This window comes from Spermophilus citellus, assembly GCF_964194105.1.
Source record: "Spermophilus citellus genome assembly, chromosome: 2".
Classification (NCBI taxonomy): domain Eukaryota; kingdom Metazoa; phylum Chordata; class Mammalia; order Rodentia; family Sciuridae; genus Spermophilus; species Spermophilus citellus.
In genome coordinates, this window is record NC_138183.1 from 249913223 (window position 1) to 249929141 (window position 15919).

Genomic DNA, 15919 nt, shown 5'->3' on the forward strand with positions numbered 1-15919 from the left:
GATTCTGACACATGCAACCATGAAAAGACGGGCACACGTCACATCCCGGGCGGGGCAGACCTGAGCCCACAGACTCGCGCACACACACTAGGAAGAGGCCGGGCTGGGGCTGGGGGTGGGAAGGGGAGCGACCAGGCTGCAGGGACGGAGGCGGCGCGGAAGGCTGGCTGGCGGTGCAGGAGCTAGCTGCTCTTCACAACACAATCGCCGTCTGTTGTTATAGCAACTCAGCCCCCAAATCGTGAAACGGATATTACAGCCTCAAGAGGGGGAAGGGCGGAAGGGGGCTGAGGACAGAGGCAGGGGCAAAGCAGGGGACCCAATGAGGGATAGGGCTGAAGCCGAGATGTGACAGGGAGAGAGAAGGGGGTGACCCAAAATAAGGAAAAGGCCAGGAAGAGTGAGTTAGAGAAATCAGAGAGGGACACAAAGTGGGGAATCCTTGGGGGTGCATTCACAGGGGAGCTGCTTCACAGGTAGGAGCTGGGAGTGTCTGTCTCCACCCTCAGGATAATTCCACAGTTGGAGGGTACCCCCCAATTTGGGTGGGCCTGGGGAGGTAGTTCCCATTCTCAGAGCTGCTGTCCAGCCCTTTCCACCCAGTCAGCCTTAAAAGTGGCCTTAGCCTTCTCCAGGTAGTTGTGACCCCCAAAACCTCCATGCTGCCAGCTGAGGAGGGAAGGAGGAGCTGGGGTGGGAGAGGCCTCCGGAGGCTGAGTGCAGGATCAATATGCATTTCCTCTGGAAGTCACTGTCCTTCCGGCTGGCAGCAGCACCAGGCCAGGAGGCTGCCTGACTGAGGAGTGCCCCCACCACCTTCCCGGAGGCACGCAAGCCCAGCAGGGGCCTGTGGCTGTGCATGCCCCTCTGCCCACAGCAGCTAAACTGCCCTGGCCCTCCCAGGATTCCCGCAGTGAGCACCCTGTTGCTAGAAGTATTCAAGCAGGGGCTGAAAGGCCACCTGTCAAGCAATGTAATTCTGATTACAGGCCCAAGCCTCTGGTTATGTGTGACTACTGGGCCCAGCAGTTCTGGGGTGCAAAGACACACTAGTTTCAAGGTTTCAATCCCCAATATTCTGGACTTCTCAGATTCTAGACCCTCCCCAAGATTCTTGTATTCCAAGGTATTCTGGTTCTTAGGTCCTATTCCCCCAAATTCCAGCCACATGAAACCAGATCTCCCATGTCTCTCTGGCCACAAGACTGGCCCTATATGTACAGCCCCCCAGGATTCTAGGCTCGGATGGTCCAGGTTAATTACACGGGCCTTTTTATTCCATCTGGAAATACAAATATTCACAAGAGTCTGTACAACCTTAGGGACACTGTCCCCACCCTGCCCTCAGTACATGCCACCCTCACACCAAGCCCCAGAACCCCAGGCTCCCTGCTCTGGTCCAAATATTTTCTCGAGGCAGGAATGAGTCCTTGATACAGTCACAGCTGGAAAGAAAAAAAAAAAGTTGTGAGGACACCCCCTTCCCCCGCAGCCAGGTGCAGGCCACCATTTAGATGGAGCACATTTCCCAGTGCCCCTTGCCCTGCTTCCTGCCCTCAGGGGGAGCTCAGGGCCACCCTGGGAGGACTCACCATCTTTACAGGTGGATGTCAAACACGCCATCCTCCACCGCCTGCACCTCCTCCTCTCGGATCTCTGCAAGGAGGGAGGGTTTTCACAGAACCCACTCCTGAGTCCCCATCCCTGGTGCAACCCTCCCTGTTTCACGGAAACACCCCCCTATCCGGAAAGCAGATCCATCCACCAAAAATCAATTCCCTAAATGACCAAACGACCCAATTTTCAAGGCACTTTTTCTAAGTTTGAGTTTTGCTGCAGCTTCCTCCACAGCCACAGATTTGTCTGAGCAATGAGCCTAAATGTCAATTTTGTGTGTATTTCACATTGCAGACCCCAGCACTTCTGGAAGGCTCGATGCAAATGGTTTTATCTTTTCTATTTTTGAGGACAAATGCCCTGTGCCTGCCTCTGTTTCTGAGGACTTAGGCTAATGCAAATGGCAATGGTCACCTGCCTTAGACCTCAGTTTAACATAGCTGTTCAAATGGTTCTCAGCAAAGTAATCATTTGGTAAACTGTCATTCATCCAACTGATCTAAAACCCTGGAGACCCTAAGAAAGCAGCCAGGAGGTTATCAGGACCAGGGACTTTTCTCTCAGTCAAAAAGCGGCTCAGGAGGCTGAGGCAGGAGGATTGCAAGTTCAAAGCCAGCCTGGGCAACTTAGCAAGGCCTTAAGCAATTCAGTGAGACCTTGTCACTTAATAAAATACAAAATAGGGCTGGGCATGGGGCTCAGTGGTTGAGTGCCTGAGTTCAATCCTCAATACCAAAAAAGGAAATGCAGGCAAATGGTTCATGTGATTCTTCCAATCCTTTGCCAATCCCTCTAACAAAATAAGAGGACAGAAGCCTCTTTCAGTTCATACTTTATAAATTAGGGTCCCTCTCCTGCCCAGCTTTGGAAGGTCAAGAGCTCCGTGGCTACCTTCTTGGCACCTTACCAATGCTTCTTAATAATCCCACCAGCAATAAGAGAATGGCAAACTCTGGACTGAGTTCCTTCCAGGATAAATTAATAGGCTTAGTAGGCTGCTACCACAGCCCAGCCTCCCTCCCTGTACAGGCCAGCCAGCTATGAGGAGGCTCTTACCTGGAGGAGGCTCTTACCTGGGGGCCGGGAGCCCCGCCTTCCAGGGCGAGGCAGGGAGAAGCTGAAGGCCCGGTGGTGGGTGTGCGTCGGGGAGGGGGAGAGTGCAGAGCCCTCCAGGCTCACACTCTGGGCCCTGCGACGGCACTCCACTGACAGGCGGTCCTTGCACTGCTTGTGGCAGTTCACCCCACAGGCTGAGGGATGGAAGAACCCCGCCACGGTCGCTGGTGGGAAAACCCTCCATCCCATCCTGCAGCCCTGCACTTCTCCCCAGGTTCCTTCACTCTAGAGCAGCCGCCTCACCAAAATAAGAGTCCCTTCCAAGCTGTTCCTTTCATTCTAATTGCCAGCCTATCCCCTCAAAAGTTCTTTGCTCCTAGGCAGCTGCCTCACCAAAATCGCCACTTTCTTAAAAGCCAACCCTTCACCTCCATCAGCATACCCCGCTGCTTCCAAAGTGCGTCGCTTCTTGGCAACTGCTTCACCAAACTACAGCTTCCTACCCAGAAACCAATTCTCCAAAACACCTCGGCCCAGCAGCCCCGCTATTCAGTCCATCTTACCTCGACATTTGAGGCCCTGCTTGTAGATGCCCAGGATCTGCAATAGAGGAGGAGACCGTGCTGGGAGTAGGGGCTTAGAGGTGAGGTCTCCCTCTGTCTTCCCGAGGGCAGGGACTGGAGCCTTAGAATCCGCCTCGGGCCCCGGGGGACAGAACAAGAGGAGAAGAGGCAGATGGGATTGACCAGGTTTGCCTGGGCCTGGACGGCTCTGGCAGGGGCGGGGCCGACAGGGAGGGCGGGGCTTGGGTGGAGTTGGGGAGCTGGGGGGCTCACCAGGGCTTTGCAGTGGCGGCAGGCGACAGGGCGCAACGAGTTGCTTTCCTGGAAGTTGTGTACGAAGCCCATGCGGCCTCCTAGCACCGAGCTGGAGCGCAGGAAGTAGGAGACCATCTCCTCCCGGCTAATGCAGCCATCCCTGGTGGGGAGGGGCGCCTGAGCTCCGGCCTCCTCCTCACCGCCCGCCACCGGCCTCGCCCACCCCACCCCCCTGGGGAACTCCCAGCCGCCAGGTCCTCGCGGAACTCAAGTTTTGCACCTTTGGTACAGGGAAGAGAAAATCAGCTAGACCAGGAGCTAGACAGATGTAGCAGCTGCCACTAACTAGTCGTGTGGTCTCTGGCAAGTCACTGGTGAGGGTTTCCTCCTCCCTGACCGCACACTTCGCAGCTGGTGGGTCAACTGAGAGGGCTGAGCTCTTCCCCAGGGGATCTCAGCCTGTGGCTCCCAAAGTGTGCTCTGCGCAATGCCTCTCCCTTGCATTCTGGGGCCAGGTGAGGTTGGGGGAAGCAATACCCGGCTCACTCTTTCTTGCATAATCCCACAGGAAAGACGCCTTTGCTCCAGGGCTTCCCTCCTATCCCAGGGTTTAGGGCAGAGGCCCCTTTCTTTTATTTATTTTAGGGGAGGAAGGAACCTGTATTCTGGACGCAGACCTCAATTCAAATTCCAGACTGCCTCCTGGCCATGTGACCTGTGCTGGTTAGTCTCCCTGTGCCTTGCTTCCACTATCTACGCAGGGACATACTTCCTATGCCTGGTAGGATTTTCCTGAGAATTAAATGAGATAATGCATAAAAGTGTCCATGTGCATAGTAGGTCCTCAGCCACCAAGAGTGATTTCCATCAGGGCTGGTCCTGGTTTTGGAACTGCCACCCACCATGTTGGGGGTTCCATAATGTGACCCAGGTGATCCTTCCAATCCATGGAGCATTGGGAGCAACTGGCCATTTAGAAAAATATACAATTCATGTCAACCTCATACTGCAGGCGAAAATTACACTCTGACTGAATGAAGAACATTGATAAAAAATAAAAAGTATACATGTATCTGAAAAGATATAAGAGAATTGTGTTGTAATCCTTTCTACACATAACACAAATTCAAGAAGTCCTAAGGGAAAAGACTGACATATTGGACACACAAATTTTTTTTAAATTTTATATGGAAAGAGACAACATAGATGACACACAGGGAGAAAATATTCAACACATCCAACAGCAAAAGGTTAATATCCATTAACAGAGATTCTAAAAACCAATGAAAAAAAGACCAACAAACCCAGTAGGACACCGGTCAAAGAATATGAACAGGCAGTTAACAAAAGAAATATATGTGGCCCATAAACATATAAATAAAGACACTAGCCCCAATCACATTAAAGAAATGCACATTTATCCAAGACACTGTTTGCCAATGAGACTGGCACGACTGTCAGGCTTATTACAGCGTCCATTCTTGGCAAGGAAGTTAGGACTCAGGCTGTGGATGGGGGTGCGGACTGGTACAACCTTGTTCGAGGTCAGCTTGGCAGGCTCTCTCCTAATTTAGAATGTGCCTATCTTTTGATCCAATTATCCCCACTTCTAGGAATTTCTCCTACAGAAATACTGGCCTGAGTGCATGAGTACAAAGATGTTCACAGCAGTGTGGCGTATGATTATAGAAAGACACTGGAACGGTCTACATGGCCACCAGCAGGAGGATGGGTAGGAGAACCCGGCCCAGCCACGCAGGGCAGCACTCTGCAGCTGCTCTGAAGCATGAGGTAGTTCTACATGAATCCACACAGAAAGAGGTCCATGATGGAGTGGGAACAAAGACCAAGGACAAAAATCGGGGGGGGGGGGGTACAGTTCCTTCAAGAGGGTGATTGAAATAAAAAGAAAGGAGAAGCCCACTGCTACAGATACCTAGATGCTCTTAAAACTATACCAAAAAGTTTAAACGCATACATGATTTTGCAAGAATGACATGAAAACTCTCAGGTTCCAGAAACAAAGAGCTCCAGGAGGAAGCAGCGAGCCGGGGCTGGTCCTGGGAGGGCGAGGCGGGTCTTTCTTTTCCTTTGGGTCCTGGGAATAGAACCCAAGGTCTTGTGCATGCTAAGCACATACCCTACCTCTGAACTGCAACCACAGCTTCCAGGCTTTCCCTCTTTGTGAGCTGGCCACTGGGGCTTGATACCCAGTGGGTGCTGGGCACTAGGCCCGGGAAGCAGGCACGAGGTAGAGTTAAGGCTGAGCTGGGCCTGGAGCTGGGCCTCCAGGGTCTTAAAGGACCCCAGCCTCACTGCTGCTGCCTCAGCTCTGGAACAAGAAATAAAGCGACCACAACAAAGCCACTGGCAGAACTGGATTTATACTATAATCCCATTTGTCCATAAAATACACACCACACAAACAAAGTCTTCATGTATTTCAACCTGAAGAAAGACTGGAAGGACACATATATTGCCCAACCATTATTAACATTGCTCACCTGTGGGGAGGAGGAGGGGACGGTCACTTCTTACTACCTGATTTTTTTTTTTTTAACCTCAGATTATTGTCATGTGGAAATCATGGAACAACAGACTGTCAGGCACAGTGACATATGCCTACACTCCCAGCAACTCCAGAGGCTGAAGCAGGAGGATCACAAGTTGGAGGCCAGCCTCAGCAACTTAGCCAGGCCCTGTTTTAAATCTCAAAATTAAATAATGAAAAAGGCTGAGTATAGAGCTCAGTGGTACAGCATGCTGGGTTCAATCCCGGGTACCAAACAAACAAAAAAAAAAAGAACATAGTTTTGAAATACAGGTCACATTTAAAAATAAATGATGGACCCAGGATGGTCTGGATATCTTCTACAGGGGTTTGCCTGCTCAGCAAAAATGGGGCATAGACATGGTTGCTGGGGGCATGTTTAACCTACTTCAGAGAACCAGATGTTTTTCCAAATTGTCAGCATATGAATTGTGGATAAGCAAGTGGGTGCTGCTAATTACAGGCCTTTCTTATCTATTCATTAAAACTGGCTACCCAGGAGCTCGACTTGCCTACACTTTTGCCAGCTGTAAGCTCCACAAATAAAATAGTATTTATGTAGCAATGGTCCCCAAGCCTCAGTCTTTGCAAGATTTGGGTGGAGCCCCCCTCTGTCTGAATTAGTGAGGTAAAGCTGACCTCCTGCCACCCACGAAAAATCGAGGAGCCCCTCCCAGCATGGGCAGCTTCCCGGCCAAGGTCATCTGGTCCAATGGCCTCACCCTACAGAGGAAACTGAAGCCCTAGGGGAAGGGAGCCAGGCTGCCTGCCCCCCCAGCCCCCAGTCCTCCTCACTGGTTCTGGTCCAGGTCCCCAAAGGCGCTGAGATAAGGGAAGTTGCCGCGGATGATCTGGAACTCTTCTTGTGAGATGTGGCCGTCCCCATCGACATCAAAGTTCCGGAACACAGACTGGGGGTACATAGAGGGACATGAGGGGCAGGAGAGGGGAGAATAAAAGGAATATCAGGGCCCATCTCTTCCCACAGACCTGTATTATGAAGGGCACCTCCCTTGTCCACACGCCAACCCTGTCTGCACCTCAGCTCCGTGCACTAGCCTGCTCTGCCTTGTGCCTCCTGGGGACAGAGCACTGGCCCTTGGACATGCACTGGTGGTGGCTCCCAGGGCAGCTCTAGCAAAACTGCCCTTTACTAGCTGCAGCGTCCAAGCAGACTTGTTTCCCACGCGGCTCGGGCTCCAGGAGTCTCACCTCCACCATCTTCTCTATGTGCTCCACCACAAGGGCCTGGTCCAGCTTGGGCTTGGCGGCCGAAGTCCACTCCTCTAGCACTGGGGGCCGGGGAGGTGGGGTGCAGCTGGTAGGACTAGTTGGCTGTGGGAATGGACAGAACCATACTAGGGCCAAAGGTGGAAGAGCCAAGGCCCAGGGGAACAGAGGGATCCTTAGAGGAGAGGGGAACCTGCCCAAGGCCTGCCCAGAACTCCTCTGTCTGGCAAGCAAGTTGGTAGGGTAGTTTCAAAGAGCTCCTCCTGCTAGGTGCAGTGGAGCACACCTGTAATCCCAGAGGCTGGGGAGGCTGAGGCAGGAGAATCACAAATTCAAAGCCAGCCTCAGCAACTTAGCAAGCCCCTAAGCAAGTGAGTGAGACCCTATCTCAAAATCAAAAATAAAAAGGACTGGGGATGTGGCTCAGTGGTTAAGCATCCCTGGGTTCAATCCCTGGTATGAAAAAAAAAAAAAAGAAGAAGGAGAAGGAGAAGGAGAAGGAGAAGGAGATGGAGAAGGAGAAGGAGAAGAAGAAGGCGGCTTCTTGTCCTCACACCCTGGGATTCTCAGTGGGAAAGACAGAGTGGGGAAGCAGGCAGCCCCTCCCTCACCGAGGACTTGGAGCGTGGTTCCCGCTGCAGAGACAGCTGGTACAGCTCATCCTCCGTCTGATACTGATCCAGAGACACCTAGGGTACACAGGTCTGATCAAACGCTCTGGTCTCTGCTACTCTCAGGAGCTCCAGTCTAGGGTCACAGGGCCACCTAGAGGCTATCATCAGCTCAGATCCCAGTTAGACTCAGGACAAAGCATGGCCTAGAATACACCCCAGCAACCCCCACGCCAGCCTACACAGAGATCAGAACACAGCCTGGCCCTGAACCGGGTACTCAATGCACTGCTAAGACTCTAGTCAAGAGGCCAATTCAGAACAGCCTGACTCTGACATTCATCCAGAATCCAGCTCAGATTTCAACCCTGATGCCCATCCAGTCTAGAAGCAACTAAGAACTCACTCCAAACCTTCACACTTAAGCCTCGGTCCAGTATCCAGAACTAGCCAGCTCTAGCCCAGAACCTGATTCCCATTCTAGATCTCCTGACCCAGTACAATGTCAAGGTCAGAACGTCACTCAGAGGACAGGAATAACTATATTAGAAACTACCTCTGCTGGCAGAATCCAGAGCTTGACCCCAGACTTTGAACACCTCCAGAAATTGGACCCAGAACACACGCCCAGCCTCAAGCCAGCCCACAGTCCTCCTGCCTGCCTCAATACGAGACCTCAGGTCCCAGCCCTGACCATAGTCTGCAACCCATCTCAGCTCAGTTCAAGCTCCAGAGCCCAGGAGGATCTCAGTTCCTTGAGCAGAACCCAGAACCCAAGGCCAAGCCCACAGCCAGGACCAGGTACAGCTGTCAGGCCCAAGAGCCGCCCCTCACCGTGAGCAAGCTCAGCAAGTCAGGGTTGGCCTGCACGGGAGGCCGCAGGCTGGTCACCATGGCCAGCTCCTCCAGGATGCTGAAAAGCTGTTTCATCTTGGCCCCATTGAGCCGGGTCCGAGCAGAGTCCAGCCAGTCAGGCAGTGCCAGCTGCAGGGCCACCAGGTCCTTGAGGTGGACGCCCAGGATGGGGAAGCGGAAGCCCACGCAGGCTGCCAGCCGGCGCCGGTAGTTACCGTAGTTGCCTGTAGCTGTCACTAGTTCCGTCAGACCTTCCCAGAGCTGGGGAACAAAGGGCAAAAGATCACATCCCCCCACACACTGGACCATCCTCCCCACATCACCCTGGAGATGTGGAAAAAGATGAGTCAAGGACACCTGATGGAGAAAAGGTTAAATTCCCCTTATCATCCCCCTTCACCTGCCCGCGAGTTCAAAGCAACATCTGCTGCCAATACTGGGCACAGGATGCCACCAACATTTAATGGAAAAAGAAACTGAGGCTCAGGGAGGTGAGATGGCACAGGCCAACGAACTGGGAGGATGCTGCCAGCTCTATAGTCGGTAACAGGAAGAACTGGCACACTCCCAAATGTCCCATGACAGAGCAGATGCATAAATTGGGGTGGACTTACAATAGCAAATGGTCTGAAAACAAAAATGAATGAACGATTGCTCCATATGACAGGATGAAAAGACTCCCCCCCCCCAGTGGAAAGACAGGGCAAGACAAAAAATAACACAGGACATGATTTTGCTCATAGGAGACTGTAAAAGGGGCACCCCAAATCCCCATTAGATGTAAAGCTACAAAGAAAAGTGAAGTCACTGTCACAAAAGTCATAACGTTGGCTGCCTCTGGTGGCGAGGGAATAAGGTGCTAGGGTCTCTGCCCCTAAGCTACACCCCTGGCAAGGCTCTCTATACCTTGGCCTGGATGGTGGTTACCCAGGTGTCTTCTTTATAATTTTTCTTTAAACTGTTCGCACGTTCTATGAGCTTTTCTGTGTCTATATTACCCACTATGTTTAAAAGGAGAAAGAACAAGCTTTGGGGTCAGGCTGACCTGTGGGTCCCCCCCTGTCACCAGCATTATGCAACCCCTCCAAGACTCAGTTTCCCCAACTGTCAAATGAGGATGGTGGCACTCAGCCCCCACCACTGGGGAGCATAGCACAGGCCCTCCCCCATCCCAGGCACCTTGATGGTTTCAGGGCCAACGTGATTGTGGGTCTCCTTGAGGCGGGAGATGGAACTGTGGCTCAGGCCCCCAACCACTGCCATCAGAGTGTTGAAGTTCTGTAGCTGGAGCAGCTTCTGAGAGGGCAATGGAGAGGGGAGGCAATGAGTCAGGAGTTGAGGCAGCCTTGGTGGGGAGGAGGTGGTGGCTGCGGATAAAGGACGGACTTGGCCTGCCTAGCCGCAGGGAGGCCGGGGGGATGGGGAGAGGCAGGTACCTCAGCCACGTGGACGAAATGTGTGATGACCAGCGCCCGCTGAGGAGCTGTGGGCTTGCTGAGGACCATAAGCTGCACCCACTGCGAGACACTGTTGAAGAGGGAGATGAATCGCTCTAGGACGGGGTTGTCCACAGTGCAGCCATGAGTCACGAAACTGTGGTAGTCCTGGAACTGGGGGCAGGTGGAGCAGCCTCAGCACCTTGCTGGCCCCTCTCCCTGCAGATGACCACGGCTCGCCCTCCTCTGATGAATCCCCCTGGCCTTCCCTGTGACCCATCCTGCCCCAGAGACCCTGCCCCTCCTGGAGCCCCCTTCCCAGCCCACACTTGACCCCAACCACAAGCCCTGGGGCCACACCAGGATCTTGCAGAAGGAGCGATACTCCAAGTAGGTGAGGTGCTCTGCCAGCTCCAGGGGCTCCAGGTGGTCGAACAACAGGGACATCTTGCGCTTTTTCTGTCCCACGGGGTTCCGCTGGGTCACCTGGCGCTTCCACTTGTAGGTGGGGCTGAGGGGGCAGGGGAAGTGAGCCCTGTGCTGGGGACACCCCCTCTCCTGTGGCCCCACATTCACGCAGACACGCCACTCGGGCTGACTGGGGAGCCACTGTGCTAGGCACTAACGGCCCTCGTCCCGCCAGTCCTTCCACATCTCCCCCTTGTCACACACTCGACACACATTTATGGACAACGTACTCTGTGCCAGGCACTGCACTAGGCGCTGGGATACAGAGGTGAGCAAGACACGGTTCCTGCCCTCGAGGAGCTCACAGTCCACTGAGGGAGACAGACACAGAAACACACGATCACCGGACAGCGTGACACATGTACCGAGGCTTTTGCACAGGAGTCTGTCCAGAGTGCCATGGGAAACAGGAGGGAGCAACAAGCTCTGCCCTGGAAGAGCCCAAGCCCTCAGAGCCTGCAGACTTCACACCTGAGCCAAGTCTTGGTGGCACGGAGAAGGAGACAAGGGCAATGACAGGAGCGGAGCACCATGGTGGGGAAGGATGCAGGCGATGAACCCGGTGTAGCCAAGGTATGAGGCGCGTGGGATGGGCAGTGGGCCGTGGGAGATAAGGCAGGAACACCAAGTTGGCCGGAGGCCGTGAAAGGCCTCCGTGGCCAGACAGGCATTTCAAAGGCGACAGGGAGCCATGGAAGGTCTTTAAGCAAGAGAGTGACATGACCCTCACTCATTCAATTCAACAGACATTTATTATTAAGTGCAGATGGTGTAGGATGTTGAGTCCCCCCCTGAGGTCCCCCCACGCACACGCTCTCGATGTCGATGAGGCTGCTGTGCCGCCTGTTTCCTTCTTGGTCTAGCAGAGCCTTCAGCTCCTTGATCTGCTCAGCCAACTCTGGGTTCAAGTCGAACTCTGCTGGGAATGCTGAGATCCAGTACCTGGTTAGAGGGGCGGAGTCACACAAGGCCGAGCTTCCCAAGCTCTCCGTCCCCAGGTGGGCAGCACCATTGGAACTAGAGTCTTCCAATGAGAGGGACAGAGGGGTTCCCCCTCTCCCAGCTCTTTCCTTCCCCAAGGTTACAGAGCCTCTTGAGACATCCACCCGCACTGAGCAAAAAGGAAGAGAAAGGCCTCGTGGAGGAAGCGGGCAGCCTGTAGCAGCAGAGCCCACCTGGACAGAGCCAGGAATTAAAACCCACATGAGCCAAGGGCACGAGGTCCCCTCCTCTGGCCCGTCTGAAGACAGAGAGAAAGGAGCCAGAGAAGGGGCCAGGACCCTGGAGGAAGACTCACCTGACCAGATGGCAAGTTTTCACCTGCAGTGAATTGGAGTTGTCCTTCCGGGATTGTTGGTAGGTAAAGGGGAGTTAAGGAAAACAATAAGGAGTCTGACTTTAAGAAGGGAGGCAGGGGTGGTCTGAGCACTCATGGAGCTAGGGGCGGCGGGGCCTGGGCTCGCAGCGAGGGATGCCCCCTCTGGAAAGCGGCTGAGGGCAGAGCCTGGGTTCTGGGAAGATGCTCAGGGTGGGGCATGAGCTCTGGTCGGGGCACAGGTAGGGGTGGAGGGGAAGTTTATTCGAGAGGCTGAGAGTGGGGCCTGGGCCCTGAGAGGCAAGAGGCCACCCAGTTGAGGATCAGAAGCCAATCTTAGACTCTGAGAAGGTGAGGGCAAGAGCTAGGCCAGCAAGAGTTATGATGGGAGGAAAGCTGCAGAACCTAGACCCTAGAGGGAGAAAGGGCCAAGCCTGGATCCTGGCATATAGGAGGAGCCTGCACTCTAGGGCTGAGGCTCATTCTCCATCTACGCTGTGCAGTGGAGTTCGCTCAGAGACTCCAACATCAGGGGCCTGGGCGAGGCCTGCGAAGGATATATGTGGAGCAGTTTTGCAGCCAGCTGAGAGGAGGGGATGTACCAGGGGTGCATCATGAGGAACATGCGTACCAGCTGCGGGTCCCGCACCTTCCCGGAGTCATCTAACTCGGAAGGGTCAAAGAGAAGCGGGTTGACCCTTGGTCCTCAAGCTCTGATCCTGAACCCCTAGCCTGCAGCCCTCTGGTATCAGGACTCTTGGGCTGCACTCTTGACCCAGCCAACCCCCTGCTTTCCCAGGACTCCAAAACCAAGAGGCAAATTAAAAAGAAAAGGTGGGGTAAAGAAGGGTAAGAAAGTGCCCAAGGAGCCGGAGGGAGCGTCCAAGCCGGCCGGCCCATCGGTCCATCGTCCAGAGGGGAACCAGCTGGGGCGGAAAGAGCCTGGGTTCCCCGGGGGTCAAGAATCCAGAGGTCATTTCCTGAGCGCAGGGGGAAGGGGCACCCCTTCACCCGCTCAGCCCCCCCACCCCGCATCTGCCGGAAACAGCTTCCAGGCCAGAGATAGCAAGTTCCTCCGGATCCCGCGGAGAGAGAGAGAGATAATGTCCCCGCGTGTATCAAAGTCTGGGACCCTGGCCCTCCCTTCGCCCCCTTCGCTGCTGGCTCAGGAAGACTGAAGAAGGGAAACATTCATCTGGTTGAAGCGTGGGCACCTCTCTGCCCTGTGATAAAGACAGGCTTCCATTAAGGAGGCTGCTGGATGGGAAGGGTGGGTGGGTCCCAGCCAAGGGTCTACCCTGGAAAGTAGGGGCGCGGGCTTAGGCTGGGGACTGTGCCTTCCCTGCCACTCACCAAAGGCTTCGATGCAGCCGCGGAGCAGCTCCTCCACTGTGCAGCCCTTGTCGAGGTCCAGGGTGCCCGCCATGGCTGCCGGGGCCGGTGGGCTGGGCCCAGGCTACGCTCCGGAAGCTTCCCCAAGGGGCTCAGACCGATCTGTCCCAGGAGAAAGGCAAAGCGGGAGTCTGCGGAGGCGCGAACCAGGGGAGCGGCCCGGGGGCAGGACGGGGCGGGGCGGGTACGCCCCCTGCTGGCAGGGGCGGAGTAGTCTTCCGCGGCCACCTCCGGGGTAAACGGTCAGGGCCCAGGATGGTGCAACCCTCTAGTTGGGAAATGGACCCGCAGAGAGGCTTCCGGCCCATCCTCCGAGTCGCGGGAGGGTCTAAGGGCTCCACGGGGATGAGGACCATCCCGGACTCCTGGGGTTGGCTGGTTGGTGTCCCAGCCCCCTTCAGGCCCTCTTGTCGCGCCTGCTCCCCAGAAGCACCTGCAGCACCCCGCAGCTCGGCTGTGCGCCCCTCCCGCTTCCCTCCCTCCACAGCTTCCCTTCCCCCGCAGGGTTATTTTGGGAACCCAGAGCCTGAGGGGACCTCGGAGGAATTTCTCCCTGGGATGGGAGGGTGAGGAGAGAACCCAGGCGTCCTGCCCGCGTCGCCCCCTCCTAGGCCCCCTTCTAGGCGCCCGGCTGAGGCGTCCCCCAGGGGCCTGCCCTTGGGGAGGCGGGCTGTAGTGCCGAGGAACATTCCTGTGGGGGGGCGGCTCCAGCCCGGAGGCGTCAGCGGGAAGCCTAAGCCTGGGAACCGCGCGCTCCCTAGTCAACTCCATGAAGGCCCCAGGGGTCCCGGCTCAGCCCTTCCTCAGGGCCTTCTTCCTCCCCAGCCCTGGGTCCTCATTCTGCACTGGCGAATCGTGAGCGCACACAGAGTAGGGTGCCCAGGAGGGGGCGCTAGCGCTGTGGGGGTGGCCATTGCGGGCCTGACACCACCAGCAACTTGGCCATTGACGGGGGCTAGACGCACCCATGAAGGGACAGACACTCATTCCATACCCAAGTTATATTCTGGAGGCCAGGGACCTACATTAGGTGCAAGCCCCATCTCCCACACACCAGGGCCACAAAGCACCTGCCTCCTATCCTCTGTCTCACACACAATGGCACCCACGCCCTGCGCACACCTACACTGAGAACCCCTAGGCACACACACATTCCCAGCTCATCCACCCTGGAACTCAAATCCGAGGACAGGTCGCCTCCCAGACCTGCTGTTCACTTGAGCCAAACCAACCTCTAGTTTCTGGTCACAGTGGCGCTGACATCCCCACACGTGTGCACACACGCAAAACAGTATGTCTCCACGCATGTACTCTCCCACACACAGGCACACACCCCCGTGGGCGCGCACACGCCCATTCTGCCGCCCCTCCCCCTTCATCTGCGTCCAGGGCCAGCCCCGCAGCCCCAGCGCCCTGACTCCCCTGACCCTGGCAGAGCCTTGCCCCAAAGAAAGGTACCCCGCCCCTTCACGTACTCCCCCATTCTGGGGTAGGGGGCTCCTCTACGGAGTTATTGAGCTGACTTTTCCTTGCAGTCACCAGAGCTGTCCCCCCCTGGCTCTGCTGCTTCTATGCTGTGTGACCTTGAGAATCACTTGGCCTCTCAGCCTCAATTTTCCAATCTGTTAAATGGGGACTAGTAGGGAAAGGTCAGACTGAGAGATGTAGCAGGAAAGAACTGGGTGCACTGTAGAAGCCCCCCCTCCCGCAGGTAGTCCACAGCGATGCAGCTCTCCTACCCCGGACAGGGACCGCAGACTCCCCACCCATCCGCCACCCCAACCTGGCCGCGCCGCCCCAAGGGACCCTAGGGGCCGCGCCCTCCTCCGCTCAGCTCCCCGCCCGCGCTCGCTCACTCACTGTTGGGACCCGCCGCACCCGGTCCGTCCGGCCACCTCGGTGCGCTCCCGCCCGCCGACCTCGCTGCGGCTGCGGCTCCAACCCGCTCTCCGCGCCGCGGCCCAGCTCCCTGCCGCCCCGCCCCCGCGCCGCAGCCGCCCCCTCCCCTCCCCTCCCTGCCCCTCCCGCCCCTGCGCCGGGCTCCGCACCGCCGGCTGCGCCTTCTCCACCGGGGCTCCCCCTCGCCCCGCACGCGGCGGTCCCTGCGGCAGCTTAACCCCTCCCCTGCCACGCCGCCCCGGACGCCGGCGCCGCAGGCTGGGGGCTGAGCACCCAGACTCGCCAAGGGTTGGCAAACGGAGGGATGAGGGGGCGGGGGGGACTAATCTAAAAGCCCCCTCCCCCACCCCGGACGCCCCGCTGCCCTCCGCCCCGCCTGGGTGTCGGACGGAGGAAACCGGGAGGGGCAGGAAGCGGACTGCGGTGGGGAAGGGGCGCCCCGCCCAGCCCCCCGGCCCGGGTTCCTGTTTTCAATACTACCGTTCCCACGGGGCTAACCCGGTGCCGGGCCGCGCGTCTTCCTGCGGGTGGCGGAGGCGCTAGCCCGATGGAGGTCGGGGGGTTTTGGGGCAGAGGATCCCTGTGACAGTCTGGGGATGGGGCTAGGACGAGGTGGGAACACTGGGGGGAGAAGGTCCTGTGTGGGGCGAGGGATGACAATCCAGCTACCT

The 15919-nt window shown here is 56.3% G+C and overlaps 1 protein-coding gene across 10 annotated transcripts; it reads right to left on the reverse strand.

Annotated features, from left to right (window-relative positions):
- Window positions 1–1265: 1265 nt before the first annotated feature.
- Window positions 1266–15853, reverse strand: RASGRP2 (RAS guanyl releasing protein 2). 10 transcript variants are annotated; one of them, XM_081281455.1, is made up of 17 exons: window positions 15729–15853; window positions 13311–13451; window positions 12518–12620; window positions 11940–12002; window positions 11453–11584; window positions 10535–10685; window positions 10175–10348; window positions 9918–10034; window positions 8718–8999; window positions 7884–7961; window positions 7255–7377; window positions 6838–6953; window positions 3510–3651; window positions 3237–3273; window positions 2691–2867; window positions 1593–1656; window positions 1266–1445 (listed from the first exon to the last, which is right to left on the reverse strand). In XM_081281455.1, exons 2-16 carry the CDS (start codon window positions 13381–13383, stop codon window positions 1598–1600), a joined length of 1827 nt encoding a protein of 608 aa, XP_081137581.1. In that variant the 5' UTR covers window positions 13384–13451; window positions 15729–15853; the 3' UTR covers window positions 1266–1445; window positions 1593–1597. The 10 variants fall into 10 exon arrangements, with proteins under 10 accessions (XP_081137581.1, XP_081137578.1, XP_081137575.1 ...); XM_081281452.1 differs by lacking the exon at window positions 15729–15853 and adding an exon at window positions 15398–15536; XM_081281449.1 differs by lacking the exon at window positions 15729–15853 and adding an exon at window positions 15210–15349.
- Between the last annotated feature and the right edge of the window lie 66 nt (window positions 15854–15919).